Source organism: Etheostoma cragini, chromosome 6, assembly GCF_013103735.1.
Source record: "Etheostoma cragini isolate CJK2018 chromosome 6, CSU_Ecrag_1.0, whole genome shotgun sequence".
Classification (NCBI taxonomy): Eukaryota; Metazoa; Chordata; class Actinopteri; order Perciformes; family Percidae; genus Etheostoma; species Etheostoma cragini.
In genome coordinates, this window is record NC_048412.1 from 17,042,818 (window position 1) to 17,061,042 (window position 18,225).

Consider the following 18,225-nt stretch of genomic DNA (forward strand, 5'->3'; position numbering starts at 1 on the left):
TTATCGCAAACGCTTGGTTGCAGTTGTTGCTGCTAAGGGTGGCCCAACCAGTTATTAGGTTTAGGGGGCAATCACTTTCACACAGGGCCATGAAGGTTTGGATTTTTTTTCACCTTTTAATAATAAACGCCTTCATTTACAAATTGCATTTTGTGTTTACTTGTGTTGTCCTTGACTATTGTTTAAATTGGTTTGATGTTCCGAAACACTTAAGTGTGACAAACATGCAAAGGAACAGGAAATGAACAGGAAAACACTTTTTCACACCACTGTATAAGGTCAAACCAACAACACTGGCACTCAGTAGTGGTTGCAGCATGTTTAGGGAGTAACGGGGCCCAGCCTACAAGAGAGATGGATTTATTGGATACTGTACTGTATTTCCACTCCATACAGTGTGGAAGGAAGGCTTATGACGTTTAGATGTTTTATTGTCCCCACAAATAAAGGATAAATCTAAAACCCTTTTCATAGCAGGGCATTTGGACATAGCAGCACAGGCATGATTAGTAACATTAATGATGGCACCATTCCAAAACAATATATATACTGTATGCTGAAAACACATATTTTTTGTAATAAATGTTATTAGTTACGTCTGTTCTTTTCCTGCCATATGGTCAAATATCTGCTTGTCTAAAGCATTTTGTCTGTTCAAAACCAATGTTTGAGATGTGAAAAGACAAAACTGTAATCAGACTGTGAATGGGAATTAAGCTTGGTACAGGACCTCACAATAACTATTATGTGCTTAACGAGCTCCTGCAGTGTTATCACGTAACTCATTCAGCAACATACTCCTGTGAAACAAGAATTGACAAACCTTAAATTCCAGAAGCACTGCCCTGCAGCCGAAACAGAAACATCATCCATCTCCACTATCTTGTCATGTGCTCCTTCAAACATGGGGCCATCTGCAATCAAATGTGATTCTGTTAAAGTCTTTATCATAATTCTAAAAGCTAGCTTGTATTTTTAGTCTATCACACATATTGTTCATCTTTGTTGTACACTGTTCACTTTTTACATTTCAAGCTTCTATTTAGAATAGAGCTGCTAAAGGCTAGTGTATGTGTCTTTCCTTATAAGTTACATGGCATTAAACCTTTAACTACTAAAACAATAGGCACTTTTTGGAGCCAGCAGAAACAGGTTGTGATCACAACACTGACATACCATCACGTTGGGTTCTGAAATACATTTTACCAAAGTAGTATTGGTGCGTTATTACCCAATAACTATTTTTCCGGGTCAAAGATGTGTTGACTTCCTCCAGCAGTATACTTTTCCAATGAAGCCAAATGACTTTCAAAGAAATTCTCTGGTATGTTGAGTGTAATAACACTTGGGTGGGCAGAAAGCCAGTCATATCTGACTCCTTCTGTTAAAGGAACATTTAAAAAAAAAACTATGAGGAAATGGAACATCCTGAAATGTGCATTCTGTAATTATTACAAGGACAATAAACATCGATGAATTTTACTTAAATGGTTAACTTTTATTGTTGATAAATGTATATGCAATAGAAAAATTCTCAATCACGTGAAGTACAGTCACAGTATGAATATGGTTTTCAGTCAAAATTACAGTAATCTTTCAGTTCAACAGCTTTATACTCGGCTGTCTAACAAATCATATTAAGGACCATTTTCCAGTTTCACTGAAAAGATAGAGACATTGCAGCAAAATGTAGTATTATGTATTGTATTATGGCTCCAACTGATTGTTCAAGGTGTATATAAAAATCAACTCCAGACCCCCCAAAAAATCTACAAATGTTAAATACAAACATTTTACAATTATTCTGATAAGAATTACAATAAAACAAAATTTTCAACAATTTTAAGGCATTGTAATAAAATGACAAGGATATATTTAAGTGACTTGCTATAAGGGAATGCATAGAAATTGTGCAGCTTCTACAAATACACTTGTGAAGTTTTTGTTGGACAGAAAGATATTTTGGCGATTAAGTGGAAAACCACTTGTAAACATTATGTGAATATGTGATATTCTGACAGTCATAAACCACAGAAAGTGTGTTGCACCTCTACCAGGAAACTACTTTGGATACAGTGAATAAAAATACTAAACTAATCTAAACCTTAGATTAGGTTACTATCGCATATTTAATATTGTATCCCTGTACAAGAGAATCCGTTTCAGAAGTCTTGTCAAATTTTATAATTCTGAATTCCTAGAATGTGTACCATGTGACATTAAAGACTGGACGGTGGAATACACACAGAAGTGACATATTTATATTCCAAAAAGAAGTTTAAATATATTTTTTATGTAAACAAATTTCAGATTTCACTCAATACGAATACTTTGCGATGGTAAACCATTTGGTTAAGAAAATCAACTTTCAGAAGGCCAGCATAAGAATTATTATTATTATTATTATTATGACAATTTCTTACATTGCAAATAGTTACTCTTTGCGGCAATCATGAATGCACTCAAAGTCAGTGTTTGGTCCATGCTTGTCAGTAGTTCTACTCAATATTTGTGGATGCTGGGATACAGAATGTTCAGTCAGTTGAGGGTTGTGCTACAGAGAAAACTGAAATACCAACCAAGGTAAACTCTCTACCACAAGAGATGATGAGAGGATTTCTGATTTTTCAGTCAAAGCCGGACTTAGTACCGTTAAGTGCTCAACCCCGAATCTCAACCCTAAAATGGTTTGACATACTGAATTTTATTTAAGAATGCAAGACACATTTTTTTTGATTATAATTTTCTGTGCTTCTAGTTTCATTTCATGTCTCACAATTCAGACTTTGTGGGGTAGTGAGTCTGTCCAACTGTACCTTTGAGTATGTCTGAGTACATTGTACACAGAAGGAAGGACCCTGAAATGCTTTGTTTCCTTCCATTCATTCTGGTGAGGAAAACCATTCCCCTACTAACCTCTACTATGTGTAATTTAACTCTCAGGTCCTTGGATCCCTCCCTCATTGTCTATGATATAATACAATTCTACCTTTTGACTTTGGTCCTAGTCTACAAAGCATCTAACCTAAACCTACAGTACACAGTGCCTTACAGTGCAACCCTGTCCCTAAAGTGCTGTTTTAACAGGAGCTGGTCTGGAGGTTGCTCTCAGTGAGGATAGAGGTGATGGTGGAGGGGTCATACAAACTGTCGTCATCTTCATCTGAACTGAGGGCTGATGAATCCAAAGCTGGGCGCATTGCTGCCTGCGTTTTTCTCCTGTGACACAGAATAAATCAGTGAGATTACTAAGACCATTATTAACTGTTGACACACACTTTAGTTATCTGTTGCTTCATTGGCAACTGTTAGTGCTGCTAAGTAATCCTAGCTCTCCCTCTGCTGGCAATACAAGGGAACAACATGCATCTCCTGTTTAGTAATGGGAGCATGTCTGGAATTTAATTTCCCCTGCGGTGCATTAGTAATTTGCCTTTCTAGTTAGTTAAAATATGTTTTCACACGTGGGTGATTGCTGATTTGTTTTACACACGCATCACTTTGACATACTGCACCTCTGGGTGAATGTCTACCAGGTGTCTTAAACTGTGTGTGACAGACAAGGAATCTGGGTTAGCAGCTATTAACGTCATTCACAAGCAGTTTTATACATTCTGTGATATAAGGAGGAGGAGACACACACACAAAAAAAAATTGGATACTACAAAAGGAAATGCTTACTTGAGCTCAGTTTCCAGGGCTGTGACTCTGGCCTGCAATGCCTCTTTGAGCTCCATCTGTTCCTCCATTTCTCTTTGGGCCTTTCTCCTCAGCCCATCTATCCTTTCCAGCTCTGTCTCTCCTTCATCCACCTGTCTCTTTAGAGCTTTGACTCTCAGAGCAAACTGCAACACAGGATGAGGTTGAAGTGTTGTTCTACTGTATAGTGTGTATATGAGTGGTATTGATGTATTCCCATGTCTCAAGAATAAATTCAAATATCGACACACATTCAGAGGTGGATGTGTTTACCTGGTCTCTCTGTTCAGTGTGTGTTTGTTTCTCCTCATCCAGCGTCATGCTGAGATCTTTTAGTTTCCTCTCCAGACGTCGTTGAGATGCAAACAATGAGTTCTTCTCCCTTTAGATATACAAGAGAAGAACATAGCACAAGATGTGTGAGCATGTTAATGAGTAATACTCTCCCCATTTTGCCTATTGCCAAAATACCCTTAAGTAAGACATTTGCTACATCATTGCTCTCATGATGCTCTGGAGCACAGGTGTTAAAACATTTGAGATATTCAGTTGTCAAACAAACAAGGAAAAAAAATGAAGATCCAGTAGACTGGAGGATGTTTTACATCTGTACACTATACCTTTCCTCAGTCCGTAGGCGTTCTTCCAGCTCCTGGATCTTGTTCTCCAGCTGGGAGACTCCTGCTGAGGAGCGAGACTGACCCTCCATGTCGGCCACACGACCCCTCAGCTCCTTCAGCTGCGGGGACAGTCGAAACAGAAAAAACAGCAGGTCAACATTCCCAAAATATAGTTGAGTGGTGTCAGGGTGGGTGTGTTTTGCCAAATTGAGGATTTAAGTAACTGCTGATTACAAACGTCAGCAAAGCAAGATGTTGTGCACGTGTCACATACATGTCTCTCCATGGCGTTCTTGTCCAGCTCCAGATCCTGTTTGGAGGATCGCTCCTGCATGAGGTCAGAGCGGAGTTGATCGATCTGGTCTCTGCTCCTGGCCATGCGGTCTGTCAGCATCTCCACACTGCTTCTCTCCTCCTCTAGCTCCAACTCCACGCGCTTCAGCTTGTCCTGACGGATCAACTTTATTAGATGCTCAGAAAGGACACGGTGTGCACTGAATTAGACCCGGTGAGAGAGTTGATGGTGCAGGAAATGTAAGCTTATAAATACCCTTGATCTGTTGTATTTCCTGATAACATGCATGTGCATTTAACAGGTCTACAGGCTAATAAATTACCCATATTTGTTTTATTTACAAATAGAAGTAAAAACTGTGCAGAAATATGCACAGACAACTATTACCAGCAGAGAGCCATGTCGCCATGTATGTACGATACACTTTATTATCCCCTGGGGGGAATTTATTTTGGCACAATGATGCTGCATACATTACAAAAAGTGAATAGTAATCAACAAATAAATATAGCTGGTGCAATGACAGCAACTAAATAAATAAATAAATGATCACATATAATAAATATATATATAAATAAAAAAAGACTACTAGTCAGTTGCCAACATAAAACATGGCCACATATTGTACAGACCTTCTAATGCACTCCTGACAGTCTTGCACTTGAGCAAATTATTTTTGTAGCATTATTATTATTATTATTATTATTATTGTCATCATGGTTTATTCTCCCAAGTCGGTGAGCAGATGCATATACTGTATCTTACCTCCAGGATGCGAATTTCCCTGGTTTTCTCATTGTGGCCGTTTTTGTTGGCCTCCATCTCTCCCTCAAGGTGGCGCAGTCTGTTGGTCAGAAGCTCTTTATCCAGCTGGTGGTTGTCTCTCTCCTCACATACAAGCAGGAGCTCCTTCTTCTGTAGTGACATCTAGATACATTTATAATATAAATATTAGAAACAACAATGCCAGACTGAATTTCCATCAAGAAATAAACAGGTTATTTTGCATGTTTATATCACACGGACACATGAATACAATCAGCCAAGCATGCACCATGAATATTATGTGTCAAAACTACTGAAAACATTCAGACCAGACATTCATAATAAAAACAACAACCCGGCCGAGCAAGTGAGTGAGCATTGCATACAAACACTTTCAACACAAACACATACCTCTTCCTCGAGTCTCTTTAGATTGATATGACTTTTTTCGAGTTCACCCTGAGCATAGTTTCCGTGACGTTGCGCCTCCTGCATTTCCTTGCGTGCCCTCTCTCTCTGTTCCTCCAGCTGAACTCTGAGGGTCTGTGCCTCCTCTCTTGAGGACACGGTCAGAGACTCATACTGACAAGGAAAAAAAACAAAGAGGGTGAATTCTTTATCTTTGAATCCTCTACTGAGCAGTTGGATGATCCATGCTGAAGAAGCTTTGATTATTTGCAAAGGAATAAAAAGGATATCCCCATAGAAATAGAAAACGGCAACGGTAAACAACACATATCCCTACCTCTAGGAGCATCCTGCTACGTTGATTTTTATTAGGAATGGCAATTCTAGTCCTATATCTATTTGATGAATCTCCCCTTATTACCTCTTTGTTGAGTTTCTCCAGAGCTCTTTCCTGCTGTCGTTTGGTCTCCTCCAGCTGGTTGAAGGTCTGTTTGAGTGCCTCCTTGTCTTTCTCCGTCTCCTCCACCCGCAGGATGAGTTCACGTTGCTCCTGGCTCAGTCTGGAGGCTTTTCTCTTGGCCTCATCGAGCTCAGATCTTAGCCTTCTCGCCTCAGTTTGGAGGGCCATCTCTGCCTCGGAGCTCTCTGTGGCGTTGGACTGCAGCTGAGACTGAGGAAACCACAGAGGATGTCCCGTTAAATATGTCTGCTGCTATCAGGGTAGCTAACACGCTAATGGTATATGCCACACTGTAGTCTGTGAGAGGATGTAACCTACCTCTAATCGTGAGAGTTTTTCTTTGAGTCGTGTGTTGGCCTCCTCCTGCTCCTGCTGGGCGTCTTGGAGCGATTTAACGTCCATTTGAGCTCTATTGAGGCGTGTTTTACTAGCCTCAACTTCCTCCTCAGCTAATGAGAGTTTCTCTTTGAGCTTGCTAACTTCATTCTGTGTCTCTCCAAGCTTCTCCTCCAGAGCTGAGATGGTGTCTGGGTCAGGGAGCTGTAAGCAGGAAGGCAAGGGAATGAACATGACAAGAAATACAAGAGATGATGGGATTAAAGATGAGAATGTCTAACCAACTAGACAGCCAAGTTAGTGGTGCTAGCCAAGGTGATGTTTTTTAATTTATTTTCTTGTAACATCACTAGGATTTAACCAACCCGTCTAGTTTTCTCCTGTGCCTTGGCAACGTCCTCTCTGGCCCTCTGCAATTGGTCCTTCAGCCTGTCAATCTCATACTTGAGTTCTGCCTCCTGGTCCTGGTGAGATTTTTTGATGGAGATGACCTCCATGACCTTCTTGTCAAACACTGCCCTCTGCTTCTCCACCTCAGACTTGGCCTTCTGTAGATCAGTACTACACCGCTGAAGTTCCTGAACAGAAATATGGGCAAATGTTAGTTAAACTGCTTAATTTCTGTCAAAGACAGAGGTGTCAGAGAGCATGTTCACCTGGTGGAGAGTCTGTGTGTGGCCAGGGTCCGGTATCTGTTGTTTCATGGTGCTTACTTTCTCCTTGAGCTCCTTTAGCTCCTCCTCAGACTCCTCTTTTTCCAGACGGGTATGTAGGAGTCTAAAAAATGTAGATTAAATACAGCTGATCCAAACAAGTTGTACCATAAAAACATATTGTAAGTACTGCTTGATTACGTGATTCACAGCAGTTAGATTGCATAGGTGAATAATGGCATGTGAACTTAAATTACTTTGATGTATTCAACAAGCAAATAACTCATAACAGTATATAATCTTCAAACAGGAAATAAATCAGCATTCCCTGTTAACACAACAGTCAGACATACAGTATTCACAGAAAACAAGTCTAGAAGATGTTTTTTGCTAAACAAAAATGTAAGATCATTCACACCACCCCAATAGTTTATGCTAATACAGTTTTACACTGTATAGACACAATGAAGACGTAAACAGCCAAATGTAAAAATATCTACATTGTTACTGGTGTTCAGCACCACTGCTCAACCACTAAATATGGTCCATTGAAACCTATGGTACTTGACGCTTCATTGTACATATTTAAACAGTAAATTAGGGCTGTAAGTGTGGATGGCCTTGGAACTACAGCCAGACAGTTGTTAGCACAGCTAGGCACATCTACATGTCTGCACATCTAAACACAGATACTGTTCAATTAGTGACTCTCACAGTGTTCCAGGGCTGCTGGGTGTCTCTCTGACAGAGAGGGGGAGAAACATTGACCAGATAACATGAGATGGACACACATTAGTAGTACAGCAGGTGCACAGAGAAACCATGAAAAGACAGTGAATAAATATGTGTCCAAGTGAGCATCGGAAAGCCAAATGCAGGTAGGTAATACAGACTACCCTTGTGAGTTTATTCTAAAAATGTGTTAGAATAAACTCACTCTTGCTTGGTTGTTCGAAGTTCGTCTTTGGTGGCGTGAAACTGCTCCATCCAATGGCTGCTCTCGTCTCTACAGTCTTCCAACTGCTGCTGCAGGGAGCGAACTGACGCATTCACACGCAAGCGCTCTGCCTCGATCCCTGCGTGAGACTAAAAAAAAGAAGAATTGAAGGCGTTTTTATTTTCCCACCATTTATTTCACAGATATTAATACCTGTAGATAGATAGACCCCTCCACATTGTTTTAATTAAAAAGATCAAGTTTCAAATGTTGTTTCTTGACGCTAGATAGTGCACCTACTCTACGCATGGTCAATGCACCGGTGCATGCAGCTTCTGTGTATGCTCCACAAGCTGACCCTTTAAATCCTTCTCAATACCAAAATCTATTATAAAGACGATATAAAAAGATGGTCACAAAAGTGTTTTCTCAGAGTTTTGCTGATGAGGTCTGTTGCTCCAACTTCAACACATTTTCATGGCTAATGAAAGCTATGATGAGCTGGCTACTACACACCTGAGACACCTGCTCCATGCTGCTGCGGAGCTTCTCCATGTCAGCGCTGTACTGCTCTCGGAGCACCTCGATCTCTTTGTCATGTGTGGCCACCTCTTCCTTCAGAGCTCCTTTGAGAGCGGTTAGCTCCCTTTCTCTCTGTCTCAGTGTCTCCTCCAGCTTCTGTTTCAGCTGACACAGCTCCATCAGCTGTGCCTGACAAGACATCAGGTCCTGCAGACAAGGAATACACAGTATTAACTTGATACTCTTTTGATGTCTAAGTCTCAGTATTGGTCATGTGTTTGTTTACAAAAACCCTTATGCTTCTTAGCAGGAATTAAAGTTAATAATCTAGCTATTTATTGCAAAAATATTTTTCAATTTATCAACCTGTAAATATGTTGCTACATGATGAAAGAATAGTGACTTGAGTACCAATTTAGTCTTGTTTGTTTTTTTAGTCTCAGCTTTTTTTTTCTTTCTTCTTTTCTTTTAAAAATCCAATAGGGGGTGAAATAGTTTCTCCCTGAGCATCTGTTTGGGTTTGTTTGTTACCGTCTTGTTGCCATTCTCTCTTCTCAGTTCATCCTGAAGCTCAGCCAGCTGGTCCTCCATTCCTCTGACCCGAGCCTCTGCGTTCTCCCTCTCCATACGCAGCTGAGTCAGCCTGGGGGGAAAAGAGGACATACAAAGTTCTAAAAACACTCTGTGAATTCAAATTACATACTTGATTGTGTTGTGAATAAGTTCCAGTAACTGTTTGTTAAAATTGTGAGGAGTGGGTGCCGAAAACAAAGTGGGCTTGTCATGCACCCCATTCAAGACCCACAGACAATGGTACCATGCCCCTTTCTGCTTTTCCTGTGTGTGTGTGTGTGTGCACACACATGTGTTTTGTATTCTGCTGTGTCCTCACTCTGATTGGGTTTCATTTAATTCTTTCTTCTTCCGGTCCAGCATCTCCCGGAGCTGCAGATTTTCATCCAGACAGGACTCCAGCTCGGCTTTCAGAGCAGGATCAGAATTGCTAACAGAGTTCTACATAACAAGCAGACATGATAAATAAATGAGAGCAGTGAAACATAAGACATAAGGTAGCTCTGGTGGCATTAACAATGGGCTTTACTAAATGTTAAAGCAGGCTTGCATTTGCCCACGGATCAATATGCACAAGGGATTAAGTTCTTAGGAGCAATTAGAGATTAAGGGCTGCCCACCTTCCTTGAGCCAACATATAATGAATCATTATTAAAGTTAGATTATTATGTGTGCACCTTTGACCAGGCCAGAGGGCTTTAAGGATTAATGTGGGGATTAATCTGAAGCACACTTCAATGAACCCTCAGCACTCTTGGTAAGATTAGTTGAAAACTAACTAAAACTCTAAGGATAGTACTCTCAACCAACTCTTTTTTTTTTTTTACTTGATAGTTGGTGCTCTCATTTCTAGGAGATTTGGGTAAGTGTTTATGCGTGGCATTGGATGTGTACCGTGTAATCAGAGCTGATTTAAAGTGGCAGGTTGCTCTCTAAATGTTCACATCCTCTGGTGGCGGCCAGTTCCAATCAGCCAAGTGAATTTAGGGAAGCTTGGTGGGTCATCCAATGAAACTACAGTAACAACGACAAATACTTGCACACATTCTCTACATGTCTTAGTGTAAATTGTGTCTTATCCACCAGAGCCAAGTACAGAGAAACAATTCAGCACTGCTAATAATCTTGCACCTATTGGAGCAAGATTACGTCTTTATTTCTACTTTACTTACCCTTCTTTCCGCCTGCAGGGCAGTTTGTAGTTCAGCAATCTTTCTTTCAAGCTCCCACTTTTCTCTCATCCACTCTTCCTCAGGTCTCTCTTTGGGCTGTTGAAGAAAAAGATATATGTGGGCATACTACATGTTAGCAGTTTGCTCAAAATAGTTACTTACAAACTAGTGCAAGAACCTTCACAGAATGACAAATTCTCAAACAGGACAAACCTTTAGATTATGAACCTTCTGAAAGATGACCTTGGCTTTGTGCTTGATGACAACATCACTTTCGTTGGTCCTGAGTTAAGGTGACAACGAACCAATGTATAACATATGAATGGAATTATTTATTATTATTGCACTGTCAACTGAATAAAGTCTGTACGTGTTTTGCCAGGATAACATGTAGGTCCATACCCTTGTCTCAGAATGTTGTATATAGTCTGCATGACCTGCTCCTCCTCAATGGTCGTCTCTGCACTCTGACCCTGGTCCAGCAAAAGGTCAGGAGTCACCTTGAGACATAGATCAGAAATCTACTCTTGCAATGTTGCGTGCTATGTGGCGTTTGCAGCTCACTGAAAATCAGCTGTGATGCCCAGCCATAAAACATTGTATTCTTACTTGTGCCTCAGTCAGACTGGCGTGCGGTGTCTCTGCAGCGGGATATCTGCCTGGTGAAGTCCACTGGTTAGTGGAGTGTGTGGGAAATTTAGTGACAGCGGCCATGCTGCGTCCCAGGCTGCTGTGAGTTGAGGACGGCGGTGAGGTGTAGGGGTTGGGGGTGAGGAGAGGAGATGTAGCTCTGGGATCTTGATGTTCAGGAGAGTGTCCTCTCTGTTGGCCACTACTGTTACCACCATCAAACCTGTTTATGAGCCGGTTGACAGGAGTCTGTCTCTGAGTTGTTTGTTGGAGAGGGTCAGGGCTGGATTCACTGCTTCTCACTGACCCCACTGACCGGTTTAGCCCTGCTTTGTACGAACCATCCCACATATTCCTTTCCACTCCCCCCTCTATACCACCGACATGCCGAACCTGCTCTCTCTCCCTACTTACCCCAATTCCTCCATCCAGATTCCCATAACTACCAGACTTTCCATCCCCTGGTGGCCTAGATAGCTGAAAATCCTCATCACCTGCCCCTCCCTCTCCATCCCTGTCCAGCAGCGACCCATGGGACTGGGCCCGGCGTAGTGCCCCTCCCTGCCCGCCTTCTACAGCTGCCCCTTGTGTTCCGGGCTCTGCCTTCTCTCTCCTCCTGGGTAGGCTATTGTAACCAGGGGAGGTGCTGAGCTGGACCCCATATGAGTCTCCTTTCTCTCCGTCCTTCAGGACAACGTAGGGCTGGCCAGCAATGCCTTGCACCCTGACCGCCACACCGTACTTGGAGGTGGTCTGGGACTTGGTTTTGGGCCCTGGCTGTCCCCCGCCAGTGTCATTGACTTCATTAATGAAGCGGATCTGGACACCATAGTCCACTGGGGTCATCCGACCTGAAGATGGTGTGCTCATGCTAGTAACACAGCAGAAAAAGAAGAAGAAAGATCTCATCAAAAACTGCTTTTGGCTATTCTTCTGCATTTAACCAAATGACAAGATATTTGCTGTGGTCTAGTATTTTCCTACCCAAAATGTTTGCTCTTTATGCATTATTGTATATTACATCACACTACAGTACATTTGTTTGGCAGATGCTTTCGCCCTAGATATACACACATTATAAGGTTCAATGTTTTGTAAACTTCCAAATTAAAACAATTACAAGTATAATTAAGAAAGTAATTTCTGCATAGGTCACTGAGCCCAAAGAAAAGCTTTTTTGTGTGTTTAGGATTTGGCTGAGGTATGTGTTCTGCAGGTGTTCAGAAGCCTGACTAAGACTGAAAAGCTCACAATTTGAGGTAAACAAATAAATGGTCCAGTTTATTGCAGCTACATCGGTGTCTATAACCTCCTATGAGGAACACAATCTTGCAGTACACACATGTCAAAAGGTTTGAGATCATTTAACAATGTCACTATTACACAGTTTATCCACCAGACAGCACAAGTTTACTTTGTCCACTGAAAATGTCTTGCTTAGTATTTTGGTCATAATTCTTTAAAAATATAAATCTAGGAGATTGGTCCAATTTTATTTTATTTCTTACTATTGGTCAATATACTGTTATCAGATTTTTTTCAAATGTACAAATATTGACTTCAGTATTGGCCTACTACATCCAGTATCGGTTCGGTCTGTACTCACAATGGCAGGTTGAGGCTCATAGAGAGAGAAAAAAGACCGCTACAAAGCAATATCAAAAGCCAGTTTAAAATGTCCCTCAAGTTAGGAAATTAGGAAGAAAGATCATGCAGCCCCGAAATTTCAAAACGTTGTCAAAGCGTCTGGTTGAACACAAGCAGTCAAGAGCCAGAAACTATGTGTTACTGCCCATACCACAGGTAAGAGCAGTAACACAGAGTTTCTGGCTCTTGACTGCTTGTGTGGACTTTGTTCTCAGTGCGCTCCATTAGTCATTAACCTGAAAGCACACACCCACATATCACTTTCCTCTTGTAAAGACCTACTAAGCTTTTCCCCACTTTTGGAAGTTTTCCAGCCAGATAGTAAACCTATTTCCCCTCTTCAAAACATTGACAGCTTGAATAGAGAGCGGGCAACTGGTAAGGACCTTTTCATTCATTTACAGTACAATTTCTCCACTTTTGTGTTTTTCTTGACTCCCTAATCCTCCCTTTGATAGCCCTTGATGAGTAATTCTCAAACTATTTCTAGACCATTTCAACTGATAACACCTATGTCAAGATTTAGTGATAAGTCCCTGTCAACCTTATTTGTCACTGGCAATAAAAGTACTGAACTCGAGGTTCCTGATATTACATTGACAGACTGACCATGCTTATTGTTAGGTCACATTGTGAAATCTCATCCAAATGCCTATTACTATGCCTAGGTATGATTCATTAAACTGACACCAAACCTATTACAACAGTCCCTCCCTGACCTCTGCACAATTTACTTCCTCTCCACTGCTCTCAAAGGTGAGGGACATAAATTGGGCTGAAAGGGTGAAACAAGGAGGGTGAAGTGAGAGAGAAACAGGAAAAAAACACTCTGCTTTTCTTCTCTTATCAGTGCCTTGTGTGATAAAATCCAAAGTCAAGCTGGTCTGTGCACAACCTTCCCCCCACATACACACAAAGGACTGATTAAAAAAGTAACCATCAAATAGCTAACTCTGACACATGGACCCATACATATTACATACATTGAACGCCTACACACACATTCTAATATTCACATTCTGATTTTGCAAGCTGTATGACACAGCACACACCAAGCAAAGAATGAGTTACAGTCAGCAAAGTGAGCCAAGACGGATGATTATCTTACATGTGCCTGCTGTGAAAGCAAAAACTAATACCTAAAACAACTTAGGTAATGGCAGTAATAGGTGATGGAAAGTGACTGGGCTGGCAGTGAGCTGAGCAACGCGACAAGATTGACCTTCGAAGGTATCTGTGTGCTTGTGGTGCGTAAACTCGTCAGACGTGCAAGTCCATTTTGTTCCCCGTAGAGGAAGCACCATGTCACAACACATTTGTGCAGTCGAGCATCAGCCAGTCATCGCAGCAAGGTCAAGCACGTCATGTGCGGACGAATGTGCCATATGAGGGCAATGTCCGTTGAATTCATATGAATCTGAACCATGGTGATCTGTATAGTCTAAGTGTGCCAAACAAACTTACACATAAGTAAATGTAAGGTCATTATTACAATATGTTTCTCTTTTACCATCTGTTCATCTGCATCTTTCTGCATCAGTTTAATGTCTGTATGTCAGTGAGGTGGAACACAGTCCCAGTTCCAAGGGGGACAGGGGTTAGGGGGGGGGGGGGGGGGGGGGGGGGGGGGGGGGGACCCATCCCATTGTCCAGCTGATGTGGGGCGGAAAACGAGGGCAGCAATTCTGAGAATGCCAAAATGCTCCCCATTGTCTTTCAGTCCCTCTCGTACATGGTTTATGTGATTACAAGTCCCTATACACTCCCACTTTTAGGTTTCTCCCCAAAGCTGATTTCTTTCCACGCCTCTCTGAACCAAACATCCTTTTCCATACTGAAAGTAGGATTTTAACTTTAAGTTATTCTGTTATTTGTCTGGTTATACAGTACCAGTCCTGTGAAATTAACTTGGTCAGTCACAACTTATGTTACTGCTTTTTATATTTGAAAGAATTACTGTGTGACTCTGTACCCTTTAGAGCTGAAACAATTGTCAATTAATCATGAATTAGAAATTAAATGATTGTTCTTTAATTCCAGCTTCTTAATTGTGAAAATGTGCTGCTTTTATAATCTTCTGTGATGATCAGGCTGGGCAATACATCGATGTATCGATATCGCGATGTGAGACTAGATATCGTCTTAGATTTTGGATATATAGTAATATGGTATGTGTTGTCTTCACCTGGTTTTACAGGCTACATTACAGTAAAGTGATATCATTTTTATGACCCTACCAGACTGTTCCAGCTCTTCTATTATTAACCTTTATCCACTAAGTCATTAAATAATTTCTGGACAATATTTATCAAAAATCTTATTGTGTAAATAACATTTTGTCAAAGCACCAATAGTCAACCATACGATATATTCGGAATATCGACCGAGGTATTTGGAAAAGAATTTTGTGATATTTGTTTTTCTCTATATCGACCAGCCCTATGTGATAGACGAGATTTTATGTTATGTTCGGGCATTTATTAGATCAAATAAATAATCAAGTAAATAATGGGAAGATTTATTGAATAATTCTAAAACTGTAGTTTTCAGCCTTAGTATTCTTTTACTAAGCTACAGGCACTCAAGCAAACCATAGCTGTTTTATTAATAGGATGTGTATACCAACAAGCTTTTTCTCTTGACTCTGCCAGTCCCGTTACCCTGCAGTTATGCTGACGGGCTCTCTACCTCTGGCCTCAAATTGAATTTTGTACAGTTAATTGAATTGGAGCTGCTTCCCTGTTAAGATCTGAGATGGAATGGAAATTACAATTAGGAGATTAGAGCGGGTGTGGAGAGAAATGAAACAGCAGCTATGTGTGGAATCCTGAAAGTGTCTGCGAGGTTAATGTGATCAGATCATATCTGGCCTAAAACGGATTCAGCTGGAGAGAGCAGCAACGGATCAAGGTTGTTTAAGTCTTAACTTTTGAATGTGCTTCTATGCTTTTATGACAGTTTGGACATTGGCCATGTCTGATTACTGTCTATCATTAGCCTTTTGATTATTTTTTCAATAAATTGATTAATAGTTTAGTATTTAAAATGTCAGAAAATAGTGTAAATCGTTCACTACAATTGCCCAAGCTGACATCTTGCATCTGCTGAGGATGACAGAGTGAGATGACGTTAAAATTGATGGTTAAAGAATAGATGGGCCTAGGGCTGTGTAATTAATCTATTTTTAATTGTGATTATGATTTCTGCTCCTAAAATGCCCAAAATAGAGTAATCGAGAAAACTAATAATTTGTCACATTGCGTTTTGCAAGATGACTCAAGCTAAAAATGGGAAAAGTATTGGAGGGAAATCACAGTTTAAAGTGATTTCACTGATTTGTTTAACTGGTTTTTTTATTTTTTTATTTCAATACTTATAACATCTTTCCAAAAGTCAATGAGATGTAAAATTGTTGTGATTTCAATATTACCAAAATAATTTTGATTACTATTCTTATCATAATCGAGCAGCTGGGCCTAGAGTTAAGATTTTTATGTGGTGTCAAGCGAATAATGATCATTCGTCAATGATACAATGAAGAGAAAAGCAGCAAATAAACACATTTGAAAATAATTTCTTCACTTGATAAATTACTTTAAATAGTTAAATCTATCTCCAAAATTGTTGTCAAAGCATTGTAATCGATTGAATAATTTAATTTTGTATAAACACTATATATGTACACATACATACATACATACACATACATACATACATACATACATACATACATACATACATACACACACACACACACACACACACACACACACACACACACACACACACACACACACACACACACACACACACACACACACACACACACACACACACACACACACACACACACACACACACACACACACACACACACACACACACACACACACACACACACACACACACACACACACACACACACACACAGCATACTGTTAAGCCAACATGGACAAGCTGTAAAACAGTAGTTTGTCCCTTTTCTTTTAGGAAAATCATTTCGTTTTACAGTCATAACCTAAAAAAATAGAAACATGAAGGTGTAAGTAACAGCGATGGGCAAAACAGTAGCTCATGCCTCCTGTGTCCTTTAAGGACAGGCAGCCACTCAGTCCTCAGGGTATTCTCCTTCTCCATTACATTCTTGACATAAAACCAGGCTCTTCCTCTCTCAAGCGGTCCACCTCTCTCCCAACTTGCCACTGCTCGCCTTTCACGCTCAAACAAACAGCCATTTATTCCTCTTTACAAATCCAAAGAAGTTCATTGGCATAACAAAGAGATACTTCAGTGTTTCCAAATAGTACACAAATGACACCATATTAGGAGCACATAAATACGCCCCTCCCTCACCCCACATTCCAGACAATTGTTTCTCTGTCCTTTCCACTTACACAGGCTGTTAGTGAGAGTGTGTGTGTGTGTGTGTGTGTGTGTGATATTGATGTATGGGATGTTGGATTCTAGCTGCAGACTAGAATATCTTTACCTGTAACCTTGTAAGAACAGTTATAACTGTCCAGATTTAAGAACTGCTATTACGTTTATTCTGTCAATGCTGTGTATATTGCTATAATTGCTATAATTGCTATAATTATTCAGTTTCATGGCAAAATCCATGAGCCTTTCCCCACACTCCTGCTTGTATCATCAGTTTATCAAAGAGCATACCTGTATTATAGACCTGCTCTTCAAAACGTCCTTGAGAGTTTACACAGAATAATTTACATGTCAAGCTATTGCATTATTATATCAAGGCCTAAATGGATTTGAAATGTAGCCTCTTGTGTCTTACACACTAACGCTATCTATGATAAATCCTCCTGGTAGGAGGTTACTTAAGGCTAGACCTGTTTTGGAGTGAAACTTTTTTTTTTGCCAATTCCTTTGGCATTTTACACCATATTCAGTTTAGTATTTAATATTTAAGTCTTACATTTTACTTTCAGAAACGTGTAGTCACCCTAGGAGTACTGAAACATTGAACAGAAACATTTTCAGGCATCCCTCACATTATGTGTTTTACATAACATTAACATTAACGTTAGCTTGGACCCTATAGGTTACCATCAAACTAACGTTAGCTACCAAGCTAACGTTAAACTGGCTAACAGAAATAACTCAGTGATACCTTATTTTAAAAAATGATTACAGAACTAACTCAAACAAAGTAATTAGCTTCACAAAGCAAGCGAAAAACATCCAACAAAGAGCATAACGCAACTGTCTGACAGGTCGTGTCTGTCTGCTTTAGCTGTCTGGCTATTCCAAGTCCAACAACAAGCGTAAAGTTACCTTTTTTTCCAAAGTTATTCCTTTGCCCCACTTTTACACTTCCCTTTCCTTGTGTCGTTGACCATTCGAATGTTTTCCATCAAAGTTTACACAGAAAAGTGCGTGAAAAACCAACTCCTACGCAAACGAACACAGCAACAAGTTCATTATGCGGCGACTGCAACCTGTTACCTTTGTCGGGGATGTAACCGTACCGCCCCGCCTCTCCGGAGG

At 40.4% G+C, this 18,225-nt stretch overlaps 1 protein-coding gene across 3 annotated transcripts; it reads right to left on the reverse strand.

Moving 5' to 3' along the window:
- Positions 1 to 1,477: 1,477 nt before the first annotated feature.
- LOC117946330 (cingulin) lies at positions 1,478 to 18,225 on the reverse strand. Of its 3 annotated transcripts, none has more exons than XM_034874400.1 (20): positions 18,013 to 18,225; positions 11,050 to 11,941; positions 10,843 to 10,940; positions 10,654 to 10,723; positions 10,441 to 10,536; positions 9,588 to 9,709; positions 9,227 to 9,338; positions 8,690 to 8,902; positions 8,174 to 8,322; positions 7,240 to 7,360; positions 6,949 to 7,161; positions 6,566 to 6,787; positions 6,209 to 6,457; positions 5,791 to 5,961; positions 5,380 to 5,541; positions 4,594 to 4,767; positions 4,320 to 4,438; positions 3,973 to 4,081; positions 3,682 to 3,845; positions 1,478 to 3,219 (listed from the first exon to the last, which is right to left on the reverse strand). In XM_034874400.1, exons 2-20 carry the CDS (start codon positions 11,938 to 11,940, stop codon positions 3,081 to 3,083), a joined length of 3,594 nt encoding a protein of 1,197 aa, XP_034730291.1. In that variant the 5' UTR covers position 11,941; positions 18,013 to 18,225; the 3' UTR covers positions 1,478 to 3,080. The 3 variants fall into 3 exon arrangements, with proteins under 3 accessions (XP_034730291.1, XP_034730292.1, XP_034730290.1); XM_034874401.1 differs by lacking the exon at positions 18,013 to 18,225 and adding an exon at positions 12,677 to 12,829 and having other exon boundaries at positions 10,843 to 10,913; XM_034874399.1 differs by lacking the exon at positions 18,013 to 18,225 and adding an exon at positions 12,677 to 12,829.

Excerpts from the sequence above, each read along its gene's own strand:
- LOC117946330 (XM_034874399.1), bottom strand. The coding sequence starts at position 12,696 with ATGAGCCTCAACCTGCCATT. Across the intron at positions 10,537-10,653 it reads AGAAGGTTCATAATCTAAAG|CCCAAAGAGAGACCTGAGGA; the intron begins GTTTGTCCTGTT and ends TTTCTTCAACAG. Across the intron at positions 6,458-6,565 it reads AAAAACTCTCACGATTAGAG|TCTCAGCTGCAGTCCAACGC; the intron begins GTAGGTTACATC and ends TGGTTTCCTCAG.